This window comes from Topomyia yanbarensis, chromosome 3 (assembly GCF_030247195.1).
Source record: "Topomyia yanbarensis strain Yona2022 chromosome 3, ASM3024719v1, whole genome shotgun sequence".
Taxonomy (NCBI): Eukaryota; Metazoa; Arthropoda; class Insecta; order Diptera; family Culicidae; genus Topomyia; species Topomyia yanbarensis.
Genome location: NC_080672.1, coordinates 312606185 through 312630128, shown reverse-complemented (window position 1 = coordinate 312630128; position 23944 = coordinate 312606185). Strand labels below are relative to the sequence as shown.

Sequence of the window (23944 nt, the reverse complement as noted above, 5' to 3'; positions counted from 1 at the left end):
TTATTTCAGAGAAGTAAAATCTTTATTAAGCACACATACTTCTAAAAACAACAGTCCGTAATCTAAAATGAGTGTGTATGTTATTGAAGTACTTACACGGCTTGCCCAAGCGTCGATATGGTCTCATTGCTCTGAGCTACCGTCGTTGGGTAACTGGCCATACTGGACAAGGTTTCCATCGAACTACCAACGCCCGGTGATGTTGTTTGCAGCGCTTTGTACCCATCAAGTTTAATAATTTCTTGTTCCCGATCATGTCCACACTCGCAAGCCACATAAATACTAGTTCGCGCAAAGTCATAGAATGACAACAGTTTAGGCGAGTTAAGATTAACAAAAGCCCTTCGCTCATCGGCAGATTCCTTGCGTTCGCGCTCCTTTGTGTACGACTTACTTACGTACATCACTTGCACGCAATCCGAATGGGCAATAAATAGGCAAGACTCTCGGTACTTGAAATCGAGTGGCTCCTGTAGCCAGTTAATGTTGTCTGGTCGGGAACGACACCCGTACTCGTCTACAAAGATTCCAACTTCTTTGAAGCAAAGCAGGAACTCCTGACTGTTTACTTTGAAGACTGCCACCGGGGTGCAAGATCGAATGTCCCTCAAACTGGAGTCCGACATATCCAAAAACTCCTCCGCACCGAACGATATAAGATCGATTTCAAAGAACTTATCCGAACTTACAATGGCGGTGTGTCTGGTGAAGAGTACCGACGAAACTGGTAGAACCGTATCCAAACCCCGAACCGGTTTAAATCGTCCCAAAGTAACATCAAATTTAAGAATGACTATCCGTGAAGAAGTGGCCGCTATCGCGATCGCATCCGATAATTGTTGCGATGAAACTTCGTCCATCATGCGAACCAGATGCCACCGTTCGCTATGGGTCCGGTTGGCAATCGAAAGATCCAGTACGAAAGTCTCCAGCTTGGGAGACAGACAAGAGGAAGCTTGAGCACGGCTCTGCAAGTGACGTACATCGCACTGATACAGGTACTCGCCGTCGTTGCCGATGATGATTGCCTTTGGAATGTGCTGCGAGATTGCAAAGGCCTTCACGCTAGATATGCCCTTGATCTGCACGGACTCCGCTGTGTCCACGTTGTAAGAATGTATTCCCGTGTCAGTAGCTGTTAAAAGAAGGAAAAAAATGTATATTGAAGCTACAAAGATAAATCCCAACGGATAAAGTAGTATAAATATGAGCACAGCTCCGCCACTTACCTAACAGTACCACGCTTTCGTTTACATCGTACACATCATTGATGATCAAATTTGGTTCGAGTCGCCGGGTTTTGAACAGCAAATCACCAACATATTTATCTTCTTCATCATCAGCCTTCTCATCTGCGCTACTAACAGGACCCGAGTCAGTTCCCATCAAACTAACTCTATCTTGTACCGATTCCGTATCGCTAGTGGCGCCACTCTCCTGCAACAGTTCATTTGCCAACGAATCCAAATCACCATCTCCTTGGCAATCATTACTTACTCCCGATCTACACTTCCGGTGAACATTCTTTGCGCAAACCGTACACTTCCAGTAGGGATGACCGGCCAAAATATGCCTGTCGCAAACATTACAGAGTTGGATGGGATTTTTTGAGGAGGAAGTTTCAAGCGTCATATCAAAAGTGTGCGCTTTTGTCTTTCCCGTGTTACATGACTTTTTCGACGTTTGCCTCTGCACCTTCGAAGGTGTTCTTTCCGGTAGAGGGTTTTCCCTGACGATTTCAGCTTCCAACTGCTGCTGATTCTCTTCGTCTTTTTTAGCCTTTTTCAGTGATCCTTGCATCGCAATCATATCTGTCTTCGTTCGCAAAAGTTGCTCCTTTAGCTGGTTGGTTCGCTGACGTTCTTTCTGTAGCTCTTCCTGCAGCCTTTTGTAGCTGGTCGTATTTTCAATTATGATCGGATTTGGAGGTACATTTTCCTTCTTATCATGTCCACTAGTGCCAAATATTTTGTCAGCGAAAGACTTTTTCTTCTTATGTGCACTTTCGTCTACGCGAGCTTGCAAAAAATCGATGAGTTTTTTGTACTGATCTAGTGTGGCCTCCGATTTGATGTTTCGTTCTGAATAGAATGTTTTTTGTTCAGCAAGGACCTTCTTGACGTGATCGAGTTCGTTGTTCAGCTGGTTGATCTGGTTCTTGTAGTCTTTAATCTCATTATTTTGCATGGTTATGTGTTCCTTAGCCATAAACAAATCGGTTAGCACTTTGGAATTCTCCTCCTTGAGAAGTAGGTGTTCATGTTCATAGTTTGATACAACCTTCTGAAGATTTGCTGTATCCAAGTTTAACAGTTCTATACGTTCTTGAACTTCGAAAAGACTAGTCGTCTTTTCAATAAGCTCTTTCTGTTGTTCGACCATTTGCTTCTGCAGATCTTCGAACTTTTGTCTCAATTTCTGATACTCAGACTCGAGTTGAGCAGTTTTTGACTCGTTCATTGTTTTGGACGATTGTTCCTGATGCAGTTCCTGATGTAATTTGGCAATTTCCGAGTCCTTTTCATTCATTTCTTTCCATAAGCCGTTAATTTTCTCTTGGTTTTCCTTGTTCCGTTTTTGCTCTTTAGTCAGTAGAATCTCCAGTTCCGTTAACTGAGTCTCGGTGATACTGCAAGCTCCCTTCAACATGTTGAAATTCTTGGTAACGGAAGACAACTTTTCCTCTAATTGTTTTTTCGATTCCTCAGTACTCGATAGTTCCTCCTGGCATTCATTCAACTCACGAAGGAGTCGTGAATTTTCCGAAGTCATGACCCTCAAATTATCATTAGCCTGGCTAGCTTTGAGTTTCATCTCATCCAACTTATCCTCCATACTCTGTAACTTTGCTGTAGCTGCTATTAGATCAGCTTTATCTGCAAGCCGCCCTCTTTCCGTTGAATCTCTAATATTTTTCTCCTTTTTCAAATCATCCTTCAACAAACGAATATCGTCCTTCAAATCTTCAATCTGCTTCACCTTATTTGCAACAGTCTCTTCAGCCTGTTTAATTTTAAATTCTGCCTCTTCCTTTTCCTTTCTTATCTTGTTAGCACGTTCATCTGCCTGTTCTACTTTGCGACCAAGAATAGAATTGTCCAACTTAATCCGATCCAATTCTTTTTCCAGCTTCCACAGCGACAAATTGGCAGTCCGAGCCGATTGCTTATCCAGAATCGACTGCTCCCGCACGACATTCAATCTGCCTTCCAAACGCTCGTTTTGACGTTCCAATAGCGATGTTGTCGTCGATGTCGAATCCGATCCGCTCGCAGCTGGTCCAGTCTTGAACTGATCGATGATCTTCTCCAGGCGCGAAACAACCTCCTTCAATCCGTCAGCTCGTTTGCGCTGCAGATCTTCGCTTTCTCTGAAAATGTGGAAAACAAATTAGATTTGTTACTCATTACATCTCTATCGCTTCATTTTCTGATCTCGATATACTTTCGATTTGATTTCAATTGAATAATGCAATTTTCGGAGGGGTATTGGCATATGTGGGTCTCTCTGGATAATAGAAATTATCATCTAATTTTGAGACGATTATAAAACACCGGCTGATCAAAATAAAACAGAAAACAACAACAGTCTATAGCGTGTGCGATGCGATTACTGCAAGTACCATCTCATTTTCATTCATTCGCGTGTTCATTTTACCGCTATTTCCATATGAACAATTACTACACATGCATACGTACGCACATACTGTCCCAAGCCAATATAAAATATCGATCAGTTATCAACCCGAACACAAGTAGGTATGCGGAACTTTTTTTGCTTTAATTGCAACTGTGTAGTTAAATTCGGACCCATTTAGCCGAGGACAGAGAAGTGTGCGGTGATCCTATCTGAGCAATTAAACAAAAGCAAGAAAAAAAGTTCACACGTTTTTGTGTTGTCGGTTGGCCATAGTTGAACAATCGAACGATAGCGTATGATATTTTTGTGTTTGATCACTTGTACAGCGAATTTTTCATCGCTCGATGTATAGATGAACAATAAAATATGGATCAAAACAATATATTGTAGTACAAAATTATGATCAAATCAATGCAGATCAGCGAACGAGATGTGAACAACGCTCACTGGAGTAGCCGATAATAAACGTATTTTTGATTTCATGATATGGTAATTCGAAGAGCGTCGCCACACAGTGGTCCCAGAATGAAAAAAGTGGTCATAAATGTTTTCTTCCTTTCGTTTACATTTTTGTGCGTTCAGGAATTTTTCTTCAAGTAGTATATTATCTGTGCTGACAATGCTGTCTCTGAAAACATCCTTTATAAACAATAGCAACAAAATATTTCACTATGCCATCTTATATTACACGTCAATTTGGAGCACTTTTGCTTGAAGCCGGTTACACAAAGTCAAATATTAGACAAAGAAATAACATTTCTCTATCTGCGAGCAAACAGACATACGATTGTGCTTGTATACTATTCGCCAGAAAGCCGTTCCCCAGAATGTACTATTCCCCAGAATGTACTATTCCCCAGAATGTACCATTCCCTAGAAAACAATTCTCCAGAATGCCCCATTTTCCAGAAAGTCAATTCCCAAAATGCCCGATTCCCAAGAAAAGTTAATGCTTTTTTCGAGAGTTGTCCTACTGGAGCTTTAGAGCTAGGTTCTCGGAAGGGCTCTCCGTCAGAATCACACACTACAATTTGCAGACGAGACAGGCAATTGCACCCACTAAAACATTGCTTTAGGCCAATTGCAGCGGGCCATGATTCTGAATGTGATATTCATTGTACGGTTCTGGTATGTGCGGGCGTAGGGACTCGCGATAGCGTGTATCACCGCGAAGGGCTCGAGCATTTGTACGCTAACGTGTTCGATCGCGTGTGCGTTTTTATGTCGCGTGTGCTAACGTGTATGTAACTTCGCGTGTATGAATTCTATTTTATAACCGTGTGCCTTTCGCATATTCGCGTGTGTTCTAGAATGATCGCGAGCGGACCGTGAATCTGAAACTTATTTTTTCGTGGACGGTTCAGATTCTAGAAGAAAGTGGGTTCTTCCATATCACTAGAGTTCCCAGTCATGACGCAGTAGAACGTGTCTAGTGGATATGAGCTTAATTTTTTGATTGGTCCAACTGGATGTACTGTTGTACCTAAGTTGCTAGAATGAAGAGTGATTATTGGACGTGACCGATTCATGATCTCGCGCGTGTGCAGGTTCGCGTTTGAGACCACGTTTGTAACTTCGTATGTACTAAAACGTTTACATAATTATCGGAATGTTGTCAAGTATGCGCGATCGCGGGCTTAGGTGTGCGTGGATGATCGCGAAGGGCTTAAGCGTTCGTATGTCGACGTATTTGTCGCGTGAGCTCGCGTATATGTATTCAATTTTGAAAGCCTGCGGCCATTCATATATTCGCAGACCGTCATTTTAGTTTTCGGTGTACGGATCACATTCTGACAGGGAGTGTGTTACCTCATATCGCTAGAGTTCCCGGTCATGTCGCCATGAAACGTTTTGTCTAGTGGATATGGGGGTTATTTTTTCTTAATTTTTCATTTTTTTTTATATTTAATATGAACCTATACTATACTGTTGGTACCGAGGATAAAGACTTCCGGACGATCACGACTCATGATGTCGCGAGCACGGGAGTTTGTAGGTTGGCGCTTGAGATCGCGTTGGTAAGTTTATGAGTGCTGATACGTTCACCTTATCACCGGGGTGTAATCATGTTTGCGAGTTCGTGGGCGAAGGTTGCTTGGAAAATCGCGAGGGGCTCTAAGGTTTGTACGCTGGCGTGATTTTGTAATATATTTGCGTGTGCTCCTGAATGGTCGCGCGTACCGTGAGTCTGATATCAAATTTTCGGTGGGCGGTTAAAACTCTGGCAGAGATTGGGATCCCTTATATCGATAGGGTTCCCGGTCATGTCACCATGAGACGTGTTGTCTAATAGGTATATGAGCGTATTTTCTTAATTGGCCCAGCTGAAGGCATGGACCCAGGCTTCTAGGATCAAGGACAGACTTCGTACGTGACCGATTCGTAATCGCGTGCGCGTGGGAATTTTTATAGGTTCCCGCTTGAGACCGCGTTTGAGAATGTGTGAGTTTTAAGACTTTCACTATCACCATCTTTGCTGACCCAGCTGAAGGCGGGTGTAGAATAGCAGTATAGGATTCGAAAAGAAGAAATAAAAGATAATATATGAGAGACGTAATAGACTAGACAGGTACAAGATACAGCTGAAGCTATGATCATCACATGAATGACATACATTTGTACTTCAAACCTTGCTAATACTTGAATAACCAACCACCACACATAGCACAACCTTTCTCAATTATCTATTTGTTACTGGTTGATTGTTGGTTATGAGCGGGTAAATAGAAGAAAGGTATAGAACCGAAAAACGGCTCATATCAGGCCTCCTCGATACACCACTATCCAGACGTATTGTAATCAACATCTTGAAGCGGGCTTCTTATATACATCAAATCCTGAGTAGTCATAATGATTGGTGGATTATTAACATGAGAGCTAATTAACCTCTAGTAGTAGAACTTGGTGCAAATAGAAACTAAAAAGAGCAAAGGTCCTTATATTTATATAACTCTATTGAATCTATTGTGGCTTGATGATGTTTACAATACCGTCAATCCCATCAACCTGCGAGAGGGCAAAAAAATAATAATAGTATTCTCATAATAAAAACATTTTGCAAATTTTCTCAGGACTACAGATATTTATTTATCAAGTAGGATGTAAGAATCTTATCACACAACCTAGAAATGGTTAGCAAAATAGATGTGAGTCGTGACAGTTACCACGAACACGAAGGAAGAAAGAGACAGAGTGAGAGTGAGAGGGGAGCGTGTGAGAAATGGCAAATGATGGTTAGTGCCGTGACTTTATATTTATAGGTATATTACACCTTTATTATAAATAATGCAACTAATATTACGTAAATCTTGCAAAAGACGCAAATTTGCGCTGGAATTTTGGGATTTTAAAATACAATTGTTTTAGGTGCTGCTACGAGTATAATTATATTAGAAAACTTTAAACTTTACTAGGTGGATTACGATGATCTATGAATTAATATACCCTCGAGCATCTACCTTACGGTTGAACGCAACGCCTAATCCAAGGGATAAATACATGAACTCTAGAAAAATTTCACTATGAAGTCAATTCACACAATATTTTGTCTTTGAAGAAAACTTACATATTAATTTTTAAGAAATAGATTGTATATTATTAAGGTAATTCGCAAAACGTTTTCAGAATCGAATTCCTTGAATCACGTAGATGTGGTTTCATACCCCGATGTTCAAAATCGGTTTAGTTTAGCCCCTAAAACACCAGTAAAGCAATACTATGTATGTAACGATTTAATTTTTAGTTAGTAAAAATTGGTAAGCGAGGAATAAAAACACAAAATGTTTAATGTCTATGCCGCTCGTGAATGGTTTCTTACAATCTATAGCTTGTCAGAAAGGTATTTTCATAAGCTTTCTATTTCTGCCTAGCTTGCGCGATGTGATAGCCTTGCTCGAAAGTTATTTGCTTAAAACTCGTTTTGTTTTGATAAAATCACTCATATCTCAGAAAGTAAATAACATCGAAAAATAAAAATAATAGTGTCAAACTGTCACGTTGGGCCTTTCATTTGAAACTAGTTTCATTAAAATCAGTTCAGCCATTGCTAAGATAATTACATGACATTATTTTACATACATACATGCACACATACGCACACATATATACAGACATTGTCCCAATTTGTCGAGCTGAGTCGATTGGTATATGAGACACGGCCCTCCGGGTCTCGGAATCAGTTTTCAAAGTTTGAGCGAATCCTATACATTTCTTTTGTAAGAAATGTAAAACATGTTTTTTAAATTTTTTCAATGTTTGTGTTACTAAATGGTGCAAACATTATTACACATACGGTAAATTACGAACGGTTGTCAAACAAATTGCGTGTTTGAAATACTTATACCTGTCGTTTTGTAATAAAATTAGCAAGTAGTAACTTAACACTTAACGTAACTTAACTCTACGAATGAATCCCTCATTTCCAACAATTGGTCGGTGTTAAGTCAGACCGAAAAAATAAAAAAAATTAGTTAATGATAGCAATTGTCATCGAGCCCCTCGTCACTGATAAGTGATAACGCTGCCAGCTCAGCCGGAAAGTCTACCCGTTAGGTCAATAACGACGATAAACGGACATACACAGCGAAGACAAGTAAAATCAGAACAATAGAGTAATGAGATAAACCCTTTAGTTTTGGAAGCATGCTTTTCTGCTCCATGAAGATCATTAAAATTTATATTGGATTTATTAACTAAATTAATATTATTTTTGTGCTTAAATCTAAGGTTTGTAATTATTACATGCAATTTATACTTAATATTAACTAAAATTAACTTAAAGATAAACTTACAACTATTGTTAACCTAAAAGTACGAGGAGAGAGTGAACTATTGCTATCTTAAAAGTAAAGGTGAAATTTATATTTATATTGCATCATCATCAACGCTAATTTACCAATTGCTCATTTAGAGACCGAAAGTGGTTAGATCTACGCTATAGTGGTCAAAATCTTGCCTGTACACGTAACGACAAAGGGCACTAAACGTAAGCAATCACAATTCTAACCTAAAATGTAAATGAATTTATAATTATGTTTATTATCAGGAAATTAAAGTTTGGCGTGAAACGAGTGAATCCTCCCTTTAATGCTTCGAACGAACAAATAAGGCCGCCTACTACAATTTCGGAAATATCGCTCTTAGACTCTTGTTACCTGGAGTAACAGCAATGAATAAAGAATTTATTCAGCAACATTTCACTTTTGCCAGATTTAAAATATGAAACAATAAAGAAGAATTATGGCAAAAAAACCCAATCACAACGTAAAAAATGCTGCGATTGAAGGAATCAGGAATCAGAATATATTAGCTTAAATGGCACGTTCCCCGGATGTAGTCGGGGATTTGTTGCCTTGGTGGTAAATAAGGTATATTCGATTGACTGATTACAAAGCACTTTCAGATAAATTGGCACTAGTTTATATGAGCGTTCTCCGTGGTTATTTCAAAACAGGGCTGTTTCTTGCCCAAAAACTTTCCCAAAGATACCACATGGGTAAAAAAAAACCCGCGGGACATTTACTTTTGATCGTCTATCACCGTTCTGGACCACTGTGCGTCGACAGTATCCGTGCTCACACCATAACAACGTGCTAATAAACAGAAAGATGCGAATAGGAAATAATGTTTGCAACTCACAAGTAAAACAATGTTTTGTCTGCTGCTGAGATAACGATCCACTCACTACCGGCCTTGTTATGAAGAAACACCTGCCGAAACCAAACGAGGAATGAACCAAATAAGAAGTTTTTCGCGAATTTGCATCACTAGCTTATTACATCCATATAGTTTTTGAGGTCACATTTTTGATGTGATTGAATTCTGCAACGACAATTCGAAACGTGGAGGCGCGATTGAGCCTATCCTTTGAACAAGAATAGCAGACGCTACTATAACAAAGGGCTTCAAATGGGCAATAAGAAAAAGGGATATACATACAAAAATGAAGTAACTTTTTTTCGGAGATTTTTGAACCCCCAACTTAGAAACTACGTAGTTTTTGCCAAGACACACCCCCAGCCCACGCAAGAAAAATTCCCACATTTTGGTATTTTCGTATGTATTTTTGTCTTACAAATTTGTTGATTACGGCTTTACCTTTGTATTCGGGCCGTACATTTGTGCATTCAAATCGCCCTGAAAGGCAAAAACATTCGGGTGAAAAATTTTGTAGGATTTTTGCCTTTCTCATATGAAGAAATGCTATACAATCACTCCAAAATCGACCGTCCAAACACGACCCGGAGGTTCGAGTGTCACGTACCATTCGAATTAGTTCGTCGAAATCGGAATATGTCTGTGTGTATGTATGTGTGTAGGAGAACATGGGGAGACTTGACCAAGCGCAAAATTCTATTTTTGGCTATGGTGTCTTCTATTCGATTCTTAATTTTTTTTCAAAAATATTTTTATACTTGTTTCGACCCCGAAATGAAAAATCCTTTCCTTACAGAAAATATTACGTGATTAATAAATTTGCATTAAATGATGTAATTTTTTATCAAACTTTGAATGGATATATCTGCTCGACTACTAATTACTTTTTTTTCAAGAGTTGTTCTACTGGAGCTGTAGAGTTAGGTTCTTGGAAGGGCTCCCTGTCAAAATCACATACCACAATTTGCAGACGAGACATGCAATGTCGCCCACTAAAACACTGCTCTAGGCCAATTGTAGCGGGCCGTGATTCTGAATATGATATTCATTGTACAGTTCAGGTATGTGCGGGCGTAGGGACTCGCGATCGCATGTATCATCGCGAAGAACTCGAGCACTTGTACGTAAACGTGTTCGATCGCGTGTGCGTTTGTATGTCGCGTGTGCTAACGTTTATGTAACTTCGCGTGTGTAAATTCTATTTTATAACCTTGTGCCTTTCGCATATTCGCGTGTGTTCTTGGATAATCGCGCGCGGACCGTGAATCTTATACTTTATTTTTGGTGTACGGCTAAGATGTTAAAAGAGATTGAGATCTTTCATATCATTAGAGTTCCCGGTGATGTCGCCATAGAACGTGTAGTCTAGTGGATATGAGCTTTATTTTTTGATTGATTCTACTGATTGTATGGGCCTATGTTATTAGGACCGATAGTAATGGTTTCCGTACGTGACGGATTCATGAGCGCGCGAAAACGGACGTTTGTAGGTTCGCGTTTGAGACTTCGTAAGTGCTAAAAAATTTCTCCTTATTACCGGGGTGTTATTAAGTTTTCACGATCGCGAAAGTTGGTGTTCGTTGTTAATCGCGAAGGGCTTAAGCGTTCGTACGTTAACGTGTTTGTCACGTGTACTCGCGTTCATGTGACTTCGCGTGTACAAGACTGGATTTTGTAACCGTGTGGCCATTCTTATATACGCGTGCGTTCTTGGATGGTCACGCAGACCTTCATTCTGATACAGTAAAGACCCGTTTTTATCAGCCCCTTGGTAAATTTTAAGCTGATAAAACAAGGACATTGATAAAACCAGGGTATATATTTTTCTGTCCTTTTAATAAACCGAAGCTCTTGAAATACTCTTATTTGTTCCTGAGATATAGCCTAACAACCTTTTCTGATTATTTACTTTAAGTTTCCCTTAAGGGGGTCTGACAGAGCAAAAATATAAAAAAAAAATAATATTTTTATTTTTGCATTTTTCGGATTTCTAAGATATGAAATATATGCCCAAGAAAGGATTTACTCGAATTCAACTTGGTTCGTCTACTAGAGCCCATCAAACTACCAACTATCAATGTTCATATGAAGCTGATAAAATCGGGTCTCCACTGTAGCTAGTTTTCGGTGTACAATTCACATTCTGACAGGGAGTAAGTTACTCCATATCACTAGAGTCCTCTGTCATGTCGCCATGTAACGTAGTGTCCAGTGGATATGAGAGCTTTCTTTGTTTTAATTGATCCAATTGAAAGCATGGACCTAGTCTGCTGATATCAAGGAGAGAAACATCCGAAAGTGACCGATTCATGATCGTGCGACTGCGGGAGTTTTTAGGCTTACACTTGAGACCGCGTTTGAATATTGGAGCTAAGACATTCACTTTATTACTAGGATGCTTAATTTTTAGCGTGTGGTACAGATGGTAGAAGAGAGTCCGTTTCCCATATCACTAGAGTTCCAGGTCATGTTACAATGGAACGTGTTGTCTAGTGAATATGAGCGTCACTTTTTTGATTGGTTCAACTGAAGACATTAGTCCAGATTGCTAGGACCGAGGTAAGACTTCCGGACGTGACCGTTTCATTATCACGCGAGTGGTGAGTTAATGTTTGAGACCGCATTTGGAAGATTAAAGATGCTACGTTTATTTAACTACCGGGTTTTTTCATGTAGGCGAAATAGCGGGCGTAAGTATATGTGGATTATTGCAGTTTAATCATCAGATCCTATGGTTGAATCATATTTTGATTGTTTTTGTATAGCTTTCAAACGGTTTACAATATCGCCTTGATATCAATGGGAAAGTTATAGGAAATAGTGTGTTTTAGTTTTAAGAGATTTGCGTCAAGCCGGCGCTAATCTATTCCGACAATACGTTAGTGTCGGTTTCTGATGAGGCGAAGCCGAAACGCAACATAGTATGAAATAAGGATTTGTGCCCTCCTGTACAAAGACTGGTTTTTACCAACAAATTTTCACCCTAGTGAGAAATTTTGGTTTTTACCAAATTTTCCTCCTTAGGGTGAAATATAGCATAGTGCTTTCGCATAGGCCTGCTAAGCCAAGACAAGTTTCGGCTTCACTTGTGTCTCATCGGCATAAACAGAACTTCTGCTCGAACGGGGCATCACGTTTGATCAGTCGTTTGATTGAAACACATAGTGTGTTTTAGTTTTAAGGGATTTGCGTCAAGCCGGCGCTAATCTATTCCGACAATACGTTAGTGTCGGTTTCTGATGAGGCGAAGCCGAAACGCAACATAGTATGAAGTTATAGGAAATGTTATGGGCCTTACGAAAAACTGATTGAGGTCGATGGAGAAACGCGAATAACTTCTGAAAAGGTCGTAATAAAACAAAATAATTGTGTTGCTAAAACAAAAATTAAAATATCTCGAGAACTACCACATTTCAGAAAATTTTTGTTGTAAGCATTTTGATTTAAAATGGCTTTTAGAATCATATTCAAAAATAAAATTGTACTTTTAACTGCAAATAGTATGAATCATAAAAATTTGTCAAAAGTTGTTGTCAGGAAAACTTTTTTATTAAAAGCTTCTCCATGATCCAAATACACTGAAAAAGCTTCTTTTATGTCTTTAAAACGATAAACATTAGACTTTTGACAATTTATGATGGGGTAACGCGAATAACTTTTAAAAGGACATAATTACATGAATTAATTGTTTTTGTTAGAACAAAATTTCAAATATCTCGAAAACTATCGCATTTTGGAAGATATTTTGTTAAATGCATTTTGATTTAAAATGATACTTTATATTCTGTAATAAAATTACAGTTTTATATGTCAATTAGTATGAAATTAAAAAACATGTATAGTTATTGTTAGAAAAACTTTTTTGCTGGTAATTTCTCCATCATGAAATTAAATTCAAAATGTTTCTTTTCTCTTTAGATTGTTGTTGACAAAATATAAAAAATTAGAAAAAATGGGTTTTTTGCAATTTGTCGTTTTATTTTTGATTTTGTGAAAAATGACATTTTTTTCAGTGCATTTTTTTTCGTGCAGAAGTATTCATTACCTGTATTTCGTTCTCAGATAGTTTTACTGTATAAAATAGTGTAATCGAACAAAAAACAAAATTTGAAATTATTGCCCGTAGAAACGTCTACGCCCTTTTGAAAAATTGCTCTTAAATCAGAATATTGAAATTACCAGAAAAAATCATGGAGATTCATAAATCGAACACAAATGTAAAGTTTCGTTCGAATCGACGATGGTCATATTTTGCGGTCGGCTGGTTTCTCATGGAATCCCTCATTATTTTTTGTTATGATTTTTCAAAATTCTCTTAGTCAAGTCTTCCCACGCCTTGGTCAAGTCTCCCCGCAGTGGGGAGACTTGACCAAAAAAAAAACGATCTCAGAAAAACTTTTGTAACTTTTCAAAAATTAAATTAGAAATTCTGCAAAAAATCATGAACACGCACAATAACCACAGAGAACAGACATATAAGCTAGAACAAACTTTCCCGAAAAACCTGTGTAAACATTTAAATGAAAATACGTTGAAAGTCATCATCGCATACAGGATCGCATGCGTGAGTCACCATTGTATCCAAGTTTGTATACAAGTCCCGTATAGCGATTGCTGGCCGACCGAAGCGCCGACCAGTGGCAAGTTGCTACTTGCTGTTGTCATTTCAAAGCGACAGTTTTATTTCTTACACAAGTTGAAGACTTTACTTGTATGTCAGTTCTCAGTGATTTAAGCTCACCCAAATTTCCCGGAAATGGCTAGTTTCAAATTAACGCTACAACACTTGCATAAGCTGCTACGGGACCATTCTTAAATTACGTAACGTGTTTAGGGCGGGGAGGGGGTTCAACAATTTGTGACAAATAGGAGAGAGAGGGGGGGGGGGGGGGGGGTAAGCCAGAACGTTACGTAACCGGTTTTTACTGTAGAAATCTTTTTTTTTAAAGAATTTGTTACTTAATAGGGGAGGGGGGATAGATCAATTTGTGACAATTTGTTACATGGAGGAAGGGGGAGCCAACTTTTGCGTTACGTAATTAATGAATGGTCCCTATTGAATTTTAAGCAGATCGGACTTCCGGTACCGTGTTGAAGAGTACGGGCAAACAACAAATTTCCATATAAACTGACAGCACCATGATGTCCAAATGATGCAATATATATGAGGTACTAGGCCAATTCGGATTTAGTAAGTTTTTGACCCATAGAACTGAAACGTGTCAATCAATTTGCAAGTTCTTATTTTTTTCTAAAAGCCTGATCGATAGCGCATATTTTTATGCAACTTTCTCCGCTCTTTTACCATATTGCGTATATTCGGTTCCGCGCAAAATGACGCGAAAGACCCAAATTACCCCAACCCTGGTCCAGTTCAGACCAGATTTTTGGCACAAGAAGTAAATTCGAAGCTATTGCTATTTGTTTTTTTACTTAATCACGGATTATGAAATGAAAAGCTCTTTGATATGTAAAACTTTATAGTGAAAGAGATAGTAAATATACAAATCACCTAAAAAGGAGATTATGTGCTATAACATCAAAATCTGTCAACCCATTTGAAAGAACTTATGTCCTGAAAGCTTGACTGACTCCGCTCACTTTCCCTTCAAACGGGTCTTCGCGATCTTGTAGTACTGAGAACTGACATACAAGTAAAGTTTTCTATGTGTGTAATAAATAAAACTGTTTTGAAATACCACCAGCAAGTAGCAACTTGCCACTAGCCGGCGCTACGATCGGCCAGCAAACGCTATACGGACGTTGTATGCAAACTTGGATACAATGGTGATTCGTGCATGCGATCCTGTATGCCATGGTGATTTTCAACGTATTTTCATGTTGTTCTAGCTTATATGTCTGTTCTCTGTGCTTGTAGTGTCTATAGCAAAAGGTCCGAACGGAACCAAAGCATACACTACAATTCACACACTGATGAAGTGAAAACAGTTGAGCCGCCGAAAATAAAAATCGCAAGTATAGAACATGCTTCGTATAACCCGTTTCAAATATATTAGAATATAAAAATCGGAAATAAACATCAAGCGTAAAAATCGGACAGAGATCCTTCAGCATAAGAATCGCTTAAAGTGTTCACCCGTATAACTCGGCAAGAATAAACCTCCAGTATAAAAACCGGTTAAAAATAAATAAATCGCTCGCAGGCGAATTCGTATATCTTGATGTTCAAAATTAAAAGTCGGCTAAAAAAAGCTACTTTGTAAGAATCGGATATATTTCTTTCCGGTCTTTATACTGAAGGTTTTTTATCCGACTCTTACAAAGGAAAGTCCCAGTCCAATTTTTATGCTTGAAGTTTATATCCGCTTTTTATATTCTAATATATTTGAAACGGGTTTTACGAAGCATGTTCTGTCTTTGCGACTTTTATTTTCGGTAGCTCAGTTGACAGTCTTATGCAAAGCAAGATATTAGATGAAAGACATTTCCCGGAATATATTCACATTCTAACAGGGAGTGAGTTACCCTATATCACTAGAGTTCCCGGTCATGTCGCCATGAAACGTGTTGTCTAGTAGATATGAGGACTTCCGGACATAACCGATTCATGATCGCACAAACACGGGCGTTTGTAGGTTCACTCTTATGACCACCTTTGTAAATTTATAAGTCCTAAACCGTTTACTTAGTCACCGAGGTGTTTTCATGTTTGCGAGATCGTGGGCGTATGTGTGCGTGGATAATCGCGAAGGACTCGAGCATTTGTATGTTATCGTACTTGTGGGTTGCGCAAGCGTATATGTAACTTCGCGTACATAAATTCGATTTGTTAGTAGCATTCAACTCCAACCATGCCTTCGATAGAGTGGAGTACAGCTTCCTTGCAATAATGATGGGAAAAATGAGCTTCAATCAGGAATTGATAAATCTCCTAATGTTCTGCATGAACAACAGCTTCTCCAAAGTTCTGATCAATGGGAAGCTAGGAAGAGAAATTCAAAATTCAAAGGTCAGTGCGTCAAGGTGATCCCATTTCAATGATCTTGTTTGTTGTCTATATACAACCCTTGCTCGATAATTTGCGGAGATATTTTCCTCATTTAACGCATATGCGGATGACATCTGTGTTCGTCGAAAGTGAATCCCAGCTACTTGCAATTCGAAATATCTTTGCCGATTTCACAATTGTTTCAGGAGCAATACTCAACACGCAAAAAACTAACGCCCTAAAAATCGGCACATTGAACATGACACCACGTAGCGAGTGGTTAAAATTGCAGTCCTTGGTGAAAATCCTCGGCATCCATTTTGCCAAAGACTTCTCAAGCACTGTTGAGCAAAACTGGTTTGCGGTTCTACGAGGAATTCAAACAGGCATATGGAAGAACAACTCCAGAAACCTTAATATCATACAGAAAATAACTTTTTTGAACACGTTCATTACACGGTAAACGGCATCAGTGATTCCTCTACCCTAATAAAAATAAATTATACACGAACTTTAACCCATATAGTCCAACGATTCCACATATTCTTTGTATGATTCTCTGAATAAATCGTTAGGCTCTTGGATCATAAGATGTTTATTAGGGTGCCGAACAAATACGGCGGGAAATTTATTTCGCGGATCGGCTCGTTTCTGTGGTATGGGAAGAATTTTACCCGAATTGCTTTCGAAACTTTAAATCTACCTAAACGTCTAGGAGGATTAAACCTACACTCGCACTCTTTTAAAGCCAACGCCCTGCTAACAAACCGCATGATGAAAATCGATTCGGATCTAATATTTTTATAGAGATTTCTAGAGCACAACGCAAACTCTTGAAATCTTTCAGGCATTCCGAGAAAATATGAGAACATCCGTACGGTGGTCAAGGAGACAGCATTCCTAACAGACGAAATAGCTAGAGCACCTTCTTCTAGTGTAATATACAACTACTTTGTAAAATAGCTGAAGGAGCTTAAGATAGTTAGGGAAAATCCACAACGCGACTGGAGGAGAAATTTCAAAAACATTCACTCGAAGCAGTTAAGCTCACGCCGACGATCACAGTGGTTTTCGGTGGCGCATCGTAAAACTTTAACCAACAAGCTTCTACATAGGGTGAACAGGAGAACTGACTCCAACTACAGCCAGTGCCCCGACCAGACAGTTCAACGTAACGCTTTCCTGGCTCTAGATCGACGGCTTTCACAACTTCATCAGGAGGACTGGATATACCCGGTATTCCAAAATAAATCCAGCAGGGTTGTTAGTGTGATACATTTTCACGATAATTTACCGGCGTTACTCGTTAACGATAACGTCGATGAATTATCGGTTATCGCGATACGTTTTGTGTAACTTTTCCGTTTATTGGAGTTAAAGTTGATGCGGGTAACTTTAAATTGTTTAGAAATAAATACCTATTGAAGGACATGTTGTTGGCAGTTGAAAATCAATAGTTTTGGACATTTTCAATGCACAGGGGGTCAAACGATGTGTCGAAATGGATTTTTCGACGCTTCGGGAAAGTTGTTGCACAGGGGAGTCCGCAGGTTCATAGTGTTTCCAAAGCGGCAAAAAGGTGATCAAAATTGTTTTGACCATGAAAAAAAAGAATTATGAGCTATAGTATCTTCAGCCAAGTTCATTTACATTATGTTTCCCACTTTAAAAAAAATTAGTATGGTAATTAATCCCCTTAAGTTGAGAAGCAAATTTTTGTTTTGGTATTTATGAAAATAAAAAAAAACAATGTTGTATACAATATCGTAAGCAATAACTTTGCTGAAGCGACTATGTGTCTATCTGGCGACATTTTTTAAGTTTTCTAAAATACAACCCTGAACATTTTTTTTTCTGACTAATTTTTCCTGCTAAATTTTTTAAATTTCAAAATGTTCCAAGATTTTGTTCTGCATAAGAAAATACAAATTTTTTGTAAAGTAAGTTTATTTGTATCTTTTGCATCTTTGGAGTTATCATTTTCATTTTCATTTTGCAGCGTTTGGTGGGACAAAGAGAGCGCAAGTCAGTCCAAAGCCGATGATAGGAGGGGTAATGGCAGAATAGTCTATACGGACCACCAAAACGCCATGGGAGAGGGACAGGGTGTGGGTTGGGGGGGGGGGGGGGGGGAATCAAAATCCCTAGGATACTGCATCGGTCTGGATCTAGTTGAATGTCGAAAACAAAATAATTCAATCTGCCAGACGTCCGGGTATCCCTTAGCTGCTATCCGCTAACTGAAGCACGCGCCGTTGGGCTACTCGATTCTAGGGACTGCCAGAATCATGGAGATCAATATACAAATCTCTAAACATAAAGATTTCTAGACTGAATCTCGCCGTCAAGCCCACGGTGCATCTTTGGAGTTATCGAATGTTTTATTGCCCAAAAGCAACATTTTGGTATGGAAACCGCAAATTTCCGCAGACGCAGCCGTATTCATGCATATTTTCTACAAGTATTCTCTTCAATGTTATTGTATATGACAAGTGTTCCAGCAAACCAAAAGAACATAGCTAATTATAAATTTAATGTGACATGTAACTAGTTTGTAGCAATCAGGACAAATGATTAACAAAAAAAAGGAAAATCGGAAGTCATAAAGTGCAGATAGTTGACCACATTTTTGCTTTACTGTCTTCTGATTTGTCATCCAATTTATTATATTTCCCGTCATTTCTGTCTCTTCTCCCTATTTTCACTTTGAGCCGGGCATTAGGTCCTCACATAAATAAACTGCCTTGAGAAAACCCAGCTGATGGTAAAATTATTATCGAACAATATTCGTTATCAAAGACTGAACTCGGTCGGACTGGATCAAAGATAATCTGCTAAGTATTCTAAAGATATCAAAAGAGCTGGCGCGGAAATATTCAGCCGTGGCAGATTTCTGGTAAACTTACTTAGATAAACTCAGAATTGTGACACTTTGTCTAAAGCAAACAAATTACGTTACTGTCGACAAGAATTTTACGCATGACTACCGCGTACACATGCCGGCTCACAAAGTCGAGATCGACGGTGCAGTCACCGATTTGAGTTTGACCTGCGAGAATCTACTGAAGTGCGAGGTTAATCGTTTCAAAAACTCCGGCGAGCAAAAATTTTGAATTGCAACCGCACCGGACGGAAAAAAATGATGTTTCCTTTGAGACTCACTTCTTGTACCTTTTGGTAGGAGAGTGCACATTACCATACCCGCGTACCAACAGCGTCAAAGCAATACGAAGCGTTCCCTTAAAAAACGCTGTTAATACTTTGTCACTGTTCTATTTATGTTTCTATGAAACATTTGCAAAAATGTTCGCATTTTTTTAATCGCAGTTGTAATTTTCGTGTCGCTCAACTCAAACGCGTTCGTTGTTTCTTCTTTTATCCACTTTACATTTGAAAACAACACCATTTATTCATTCTAAATAAATTCTTATGTGACCGACAAGACCGTAGCGTAGTTCTTTGGCGCCTTTGGTGAAGTCTCAGTTGTGTGCTTCTTCAGTGTTAACATTGGCGTGGCACCAACCCAACCATCCACACCGGCCTGGGTATAATATACAGTTGGGTGTTGCACCCACATCGACCCACCATCCTTCCCCTTACACCCCTCCCGTCGCTACATTACCCCCTCCCCTGCTACCCACCTATCCGTTGAATCCCCTCACACTAGCATTCGCTTCATCTACCCCGCTAACAACAAGAAATTTCAACATCTGAGTAAATTTTCAATTTGTTCTTACTGATAGCAGCAACAGCTTTCTGTTTGATGTCAGAGGACATTTAAAACAACCAAAACGATAGCAGCCGAAGTAATCATTACCTCCAACATCAAGTTAAGTTTTCAATTTGAGATCAGACTTTGCTTGGTTCCATTTGCCAGAATTCAAATAAGATCAACCTAACATGGCTAACGATTCACTCACCTTGCTTTAAGCAAATCATTCCGCAGCTGTTCTTCCACATGCGTGTGTAGTTCCTGTAAGCTGGAGTTGGCACTTTTAAACTCCTGTTCATTTACGCTCAACATCGAACTTCTGTTGCTGCTGGTGCTAGTGCTACACGAAACACTTTGCTCCTGTAGTTTGGTAATCTCCTTCCGCAAATTGTTACACTTTTGCTGCATCTCTTCGCTTATTTGGTCCGAAACCTGCTTGGCCTCTTCCAGCTGGATGGTCATTCTTCTTTTGAGATTATCCACAAACTTCTGGTGCGAATGTTCTGTACTCTTTACGTCACGCTCATACTCCTTAAGCCGCGAACGAAGCTCTCGATTGTCCTCCTCCTGCTTTCCACGAAGTTCCTTCTCAGTTTTCCACTTCTGCTTCAATTCAATAATTTTTGCCTCGTAAGTTGCCACCAGCTGCTCGTGGCTGTGATCGTACTCTTCCTTGTCCACCAACAACTTATCTTTTGACTTTCTCAGCAGATCCTTATAATTTTCAACCATCGACTGCAGCTGACTGCACTCGTCCACCTTCGTGCGAAGCTCGTTAGATTGCGATCGAAACTTGTCATTCAAGGCATTAAACTCTGTACGTCTTTCAGCAATTTGCTTCTCATAGATCTGATCCGATGATTGTTTGGCTTTTTCCCACTTTTTATATGTTTGCTTTAGCATATCAGCCAAGGTTGCTTCGTTCTTCAGGCGTTGCTCTTCTTCAATTTTGAACCTATTTCGCAGGTTTTTTATATCTGTCTTTGCCGTCGCAAGTTCAGCGGTCTTAGTCTTTAGCAGTTCCTGCAAATTTTCCATTTCTTTTTTGGTGTCACCAAAAATTTTGCTATGAGCATTTAATGTGGCAATTTTGCGATCCCGTTCCAGCAGACCTCGCTGGAGCTGGTGAATTTCTTCATTGTGCTCCTTGATCAATCGATCCTGCTCTTTGATTTTCTGCGATAACCTTGCCGTTGCCATGTGCTCGTCAGTATCGCGATATTTTCCCGCAGGATCCGATTCCTCATAAACGTAGCTATAACCAAGGAATGGGAGGTTTTGTCCGCTGAAATCGTGCACTTTGGAGATCGGATAGGTTGGTTTGCTGGTAAATGCATTTCGTTTGATCGATTTGTCGACGTCCTCAAAGTTGGACGTATCATCATCACTACTAACGGTAGGAATTATCGGAGGAATTCGGTACCTTAGTTTTTCCCAATTTACATCACTGAAGAATGGATGCTTCTTGATCTCAGCGTATCCCATTCGGTTAGACACCTTCGTCACGAGTCTATCGATGAGATCTCTGTAGTGAGAGGAAATCGACACATGCGCCGGATATTCCAATTTGTTGGTGTATCTTCCCTCACAATGAGCCATAATTTTCGAGTAGGTTTCATTCACATTCTCATCGTGGAACGGCGTCGATTCCGTCAAAAATTCATACCCAATAATACCCATGGACCAAAAATCACAGGTCACATCGTGATTGCTTCTGGGTGACCGTGACGTGGTGGACAGGGCTTGCAGTAACTCAGGTGCGACATAATCAGGCGTACCTACCGGTGTAATGCTAGTTACACTGCCGTCCTTGTTTATGGTAATCGCATTGCCAAAGTCCGCCAGTTTTAAGTGTCCAAATCGATCCAGCAGAATGTTTTCCGGTTTGATATCGCGGTGAACATAGCCAAGTGTGTGCAGAGAGTGCAACGCCTGCGTCAGTTCAGCGAGATAGAACTGAGCCAGCTCTTCATCGAATATACCGACACGAATCATTAGACTGAGTAGATCGCCACCCGGAAGATACTCCATCACCAAGTATAGGCATTCTTGATCCTACAAAAGAGAAAAAATAGTTTATTTTTATATTGCGATACATTCTTATGAAAATTTTAAACTTTTAGAATTTCTAGATTTAGTGTTATTTTGTGCCATTAATTCAGTCATTATTAGGAAATAGCCTAAGGGATCATTCATAAAATACGTAACGCGAAAATTGCCTAAAATCGATTCCCCCTACCCACATGCCACAAATTTCTTCTTCCACATTTTTTTAAGCTCAAATATGCAGAAATAATAGTTATTTATTATTTATTCAACCCAACAAATGCAATAGAGAAAACATGTTCAGTTTGCGAGAGATAGATAGACCTAAAATGTAGTAAATTTAACGAAATATGTAGAAATAATTATTCTTACCATTTACTGCCAATTATACAAATTAATCTGTATTATACAGATTTTAGGGCGAAGATGCAAACCATAAGAAACTCTAACGCTTTTTATATTAATTTATATTAAGACTGCTCAGAAATAAATGCACAAAGTATTCTAAAGCGCTTATTTTAAATTTCTTTTTCAATATTGAAATTTTTAGAACGCAATGTTTCAAGCTCCTAAGGACACAAATGCTTTTCTTGGTTTAATACAGATAAATACAGTTTTTTTTTACTACGACCTAGATGTTTAACAAAATTATCTGACAGCTCTGAAATAGTTACGTACACAAGATCTATAACATCTGTGCCAGCTGTTTTCCCCTAATGAAGTGCATGTTATCCGCGCTAATATTGACTGAACCACTTTTTTCTTCCTTTTCATACCTTTGTACTATAGAATAGAAAAACGAGAAGGTAAAACACAAACCTGAAATGCATACTGCAGTGAGGTAATCCATTCTGACCGTCTGGACGCCATAATATCTCGCTCCTCACGAATTTGTGTGGAAGTTGCCATTGCTTTGCACATCTTCTTCATAGCATACACTTCGCCGTTTTTCTGACCACGTTCATACACCAACTAGAAAGTGAGACGAAGCATATTATCAAAGTAATCGAGCGAAATTTCTGTTTCGGGTTTACATGAACTTCTCCAAAGTATCCCTTTCCGATAAGATTCTTCACGTCAAAGTCGTTGACGTTGACTCGCATTGAACGAGTTTCCTTAATTATCGGTCGATCTACGAAAAAAAATATTTTTACTTCAATTTTACCGATAACACCGTCACTAATTACAGATTCACATCATTTTACGGTCGCTGCCATCTACAGTTCACTAGAGAAAACACTCAGCCTACTTACATTTGTTGACAAAGTCTGCGACATTTTTATCCTTCTTTTTGATAGCATCCTTGCTGCACTCATCGTACAGGACAACAAGCGAATCTAGTAGGCCTTCCCGGGAAATTGCCGTCTCTAGCGATACGTCGCTGACTTGATCCATGGTAGCCGGAAAAAGATCCTCCGCTGTCGCAGTCGAACGACCGAGAATCAATCCATTCAAACGCGCTGTGCGCGCGCTTATTTGAGTACTGCCCATTCTCCGGGGAAATTGTTTGTGCGCACAATACAATTCACAAGATTTGTATTTAAACTAACTAATCTGATAAATTTGATCGAAATTAATACGTATTCACTGCACAAAAATCCATTTTTTCCGGTAATATACAGTGCACTTTCCTGCGTAACGAAACATCAAGAGAAACCGTTGAAGAAGCGAATCTGCCAGTGCTGCCAAGTCTAACAGGCACGCGTTCATGAATCACTAATACGCATAGACAAGGAAAATGCATAGACAGGCTGAATCGAGTAAAAACACAAGGGGTCCACTGTTTTTTATGCTTACATCAATGGTATAAAAAAGAATAAAATCAGGATTTACGACATAAATTGAATAGTAATTCTTCAAAAGGGCTAATGAGACTTTTGCAAACAAACTTATTTCGCTCATTATTCCGCCAACGAGTTGAATTTTATGAAAAATACACATGA

The 23944-nt window shown here is 39.2% G+C and overlaps 1 protein-coding gene across 1 annotated transcript; it reads right to left on the bottom strand.

Moving 5' to 3' along the window:
* LOC131690397 (citron rho-interacting kinase) lies at window positions 1-23669 on the bottom strand. The gene is made up of 6 exons (XM_058976127.1): window positions 23255-23669; window positions 23036-23133; window positions 22821-22973; window positions 20164-22010; window positions 1230-3370; window positions 1-1135 (listed from the first exon to the last, which is right to left on the bottom strand). Exons 1-6 carry the CDS (start codon window positions 23490-23492, stop codon window positions 93-95), a joined length of 5520 nt encoding a protein of 1839 aa, XP_058832110.1. The 5' UTR covers window positions 23493-23669; the 3' UTR covers window positions 1-92.
* Window positions 23670-23944: the final 275 nt, after the last annotated feature.

What these genes read in the sequence shown, in the direction of transcription:
- LOC131690397 (XM_058976127.1), bottom strand. Translation starts at nt 23,492, where the DNA reads ATGGGCAGTACTCAAATAAGCGCGCGCACAGCGCGTTTGAATGGATTG. An exon ending in GATACTTTGGAGAAGTTCAT is followed by an intron (nt 22,974 to 23,035) that starts GTAAACCCGAAA and finishes CTCACTTTCTAG; the next exon opens with TTGGTGTATGAACGTGGTCA. An exon ending in AATGATTTGCTTAAAGCAAG is followed by an intron (nt 3,371 to 20,163) that starts GTGAGTGAATCG and finishes CCACATTTTCAG; the next exon opens with AGAAAGCGAAGATCTGCAGC.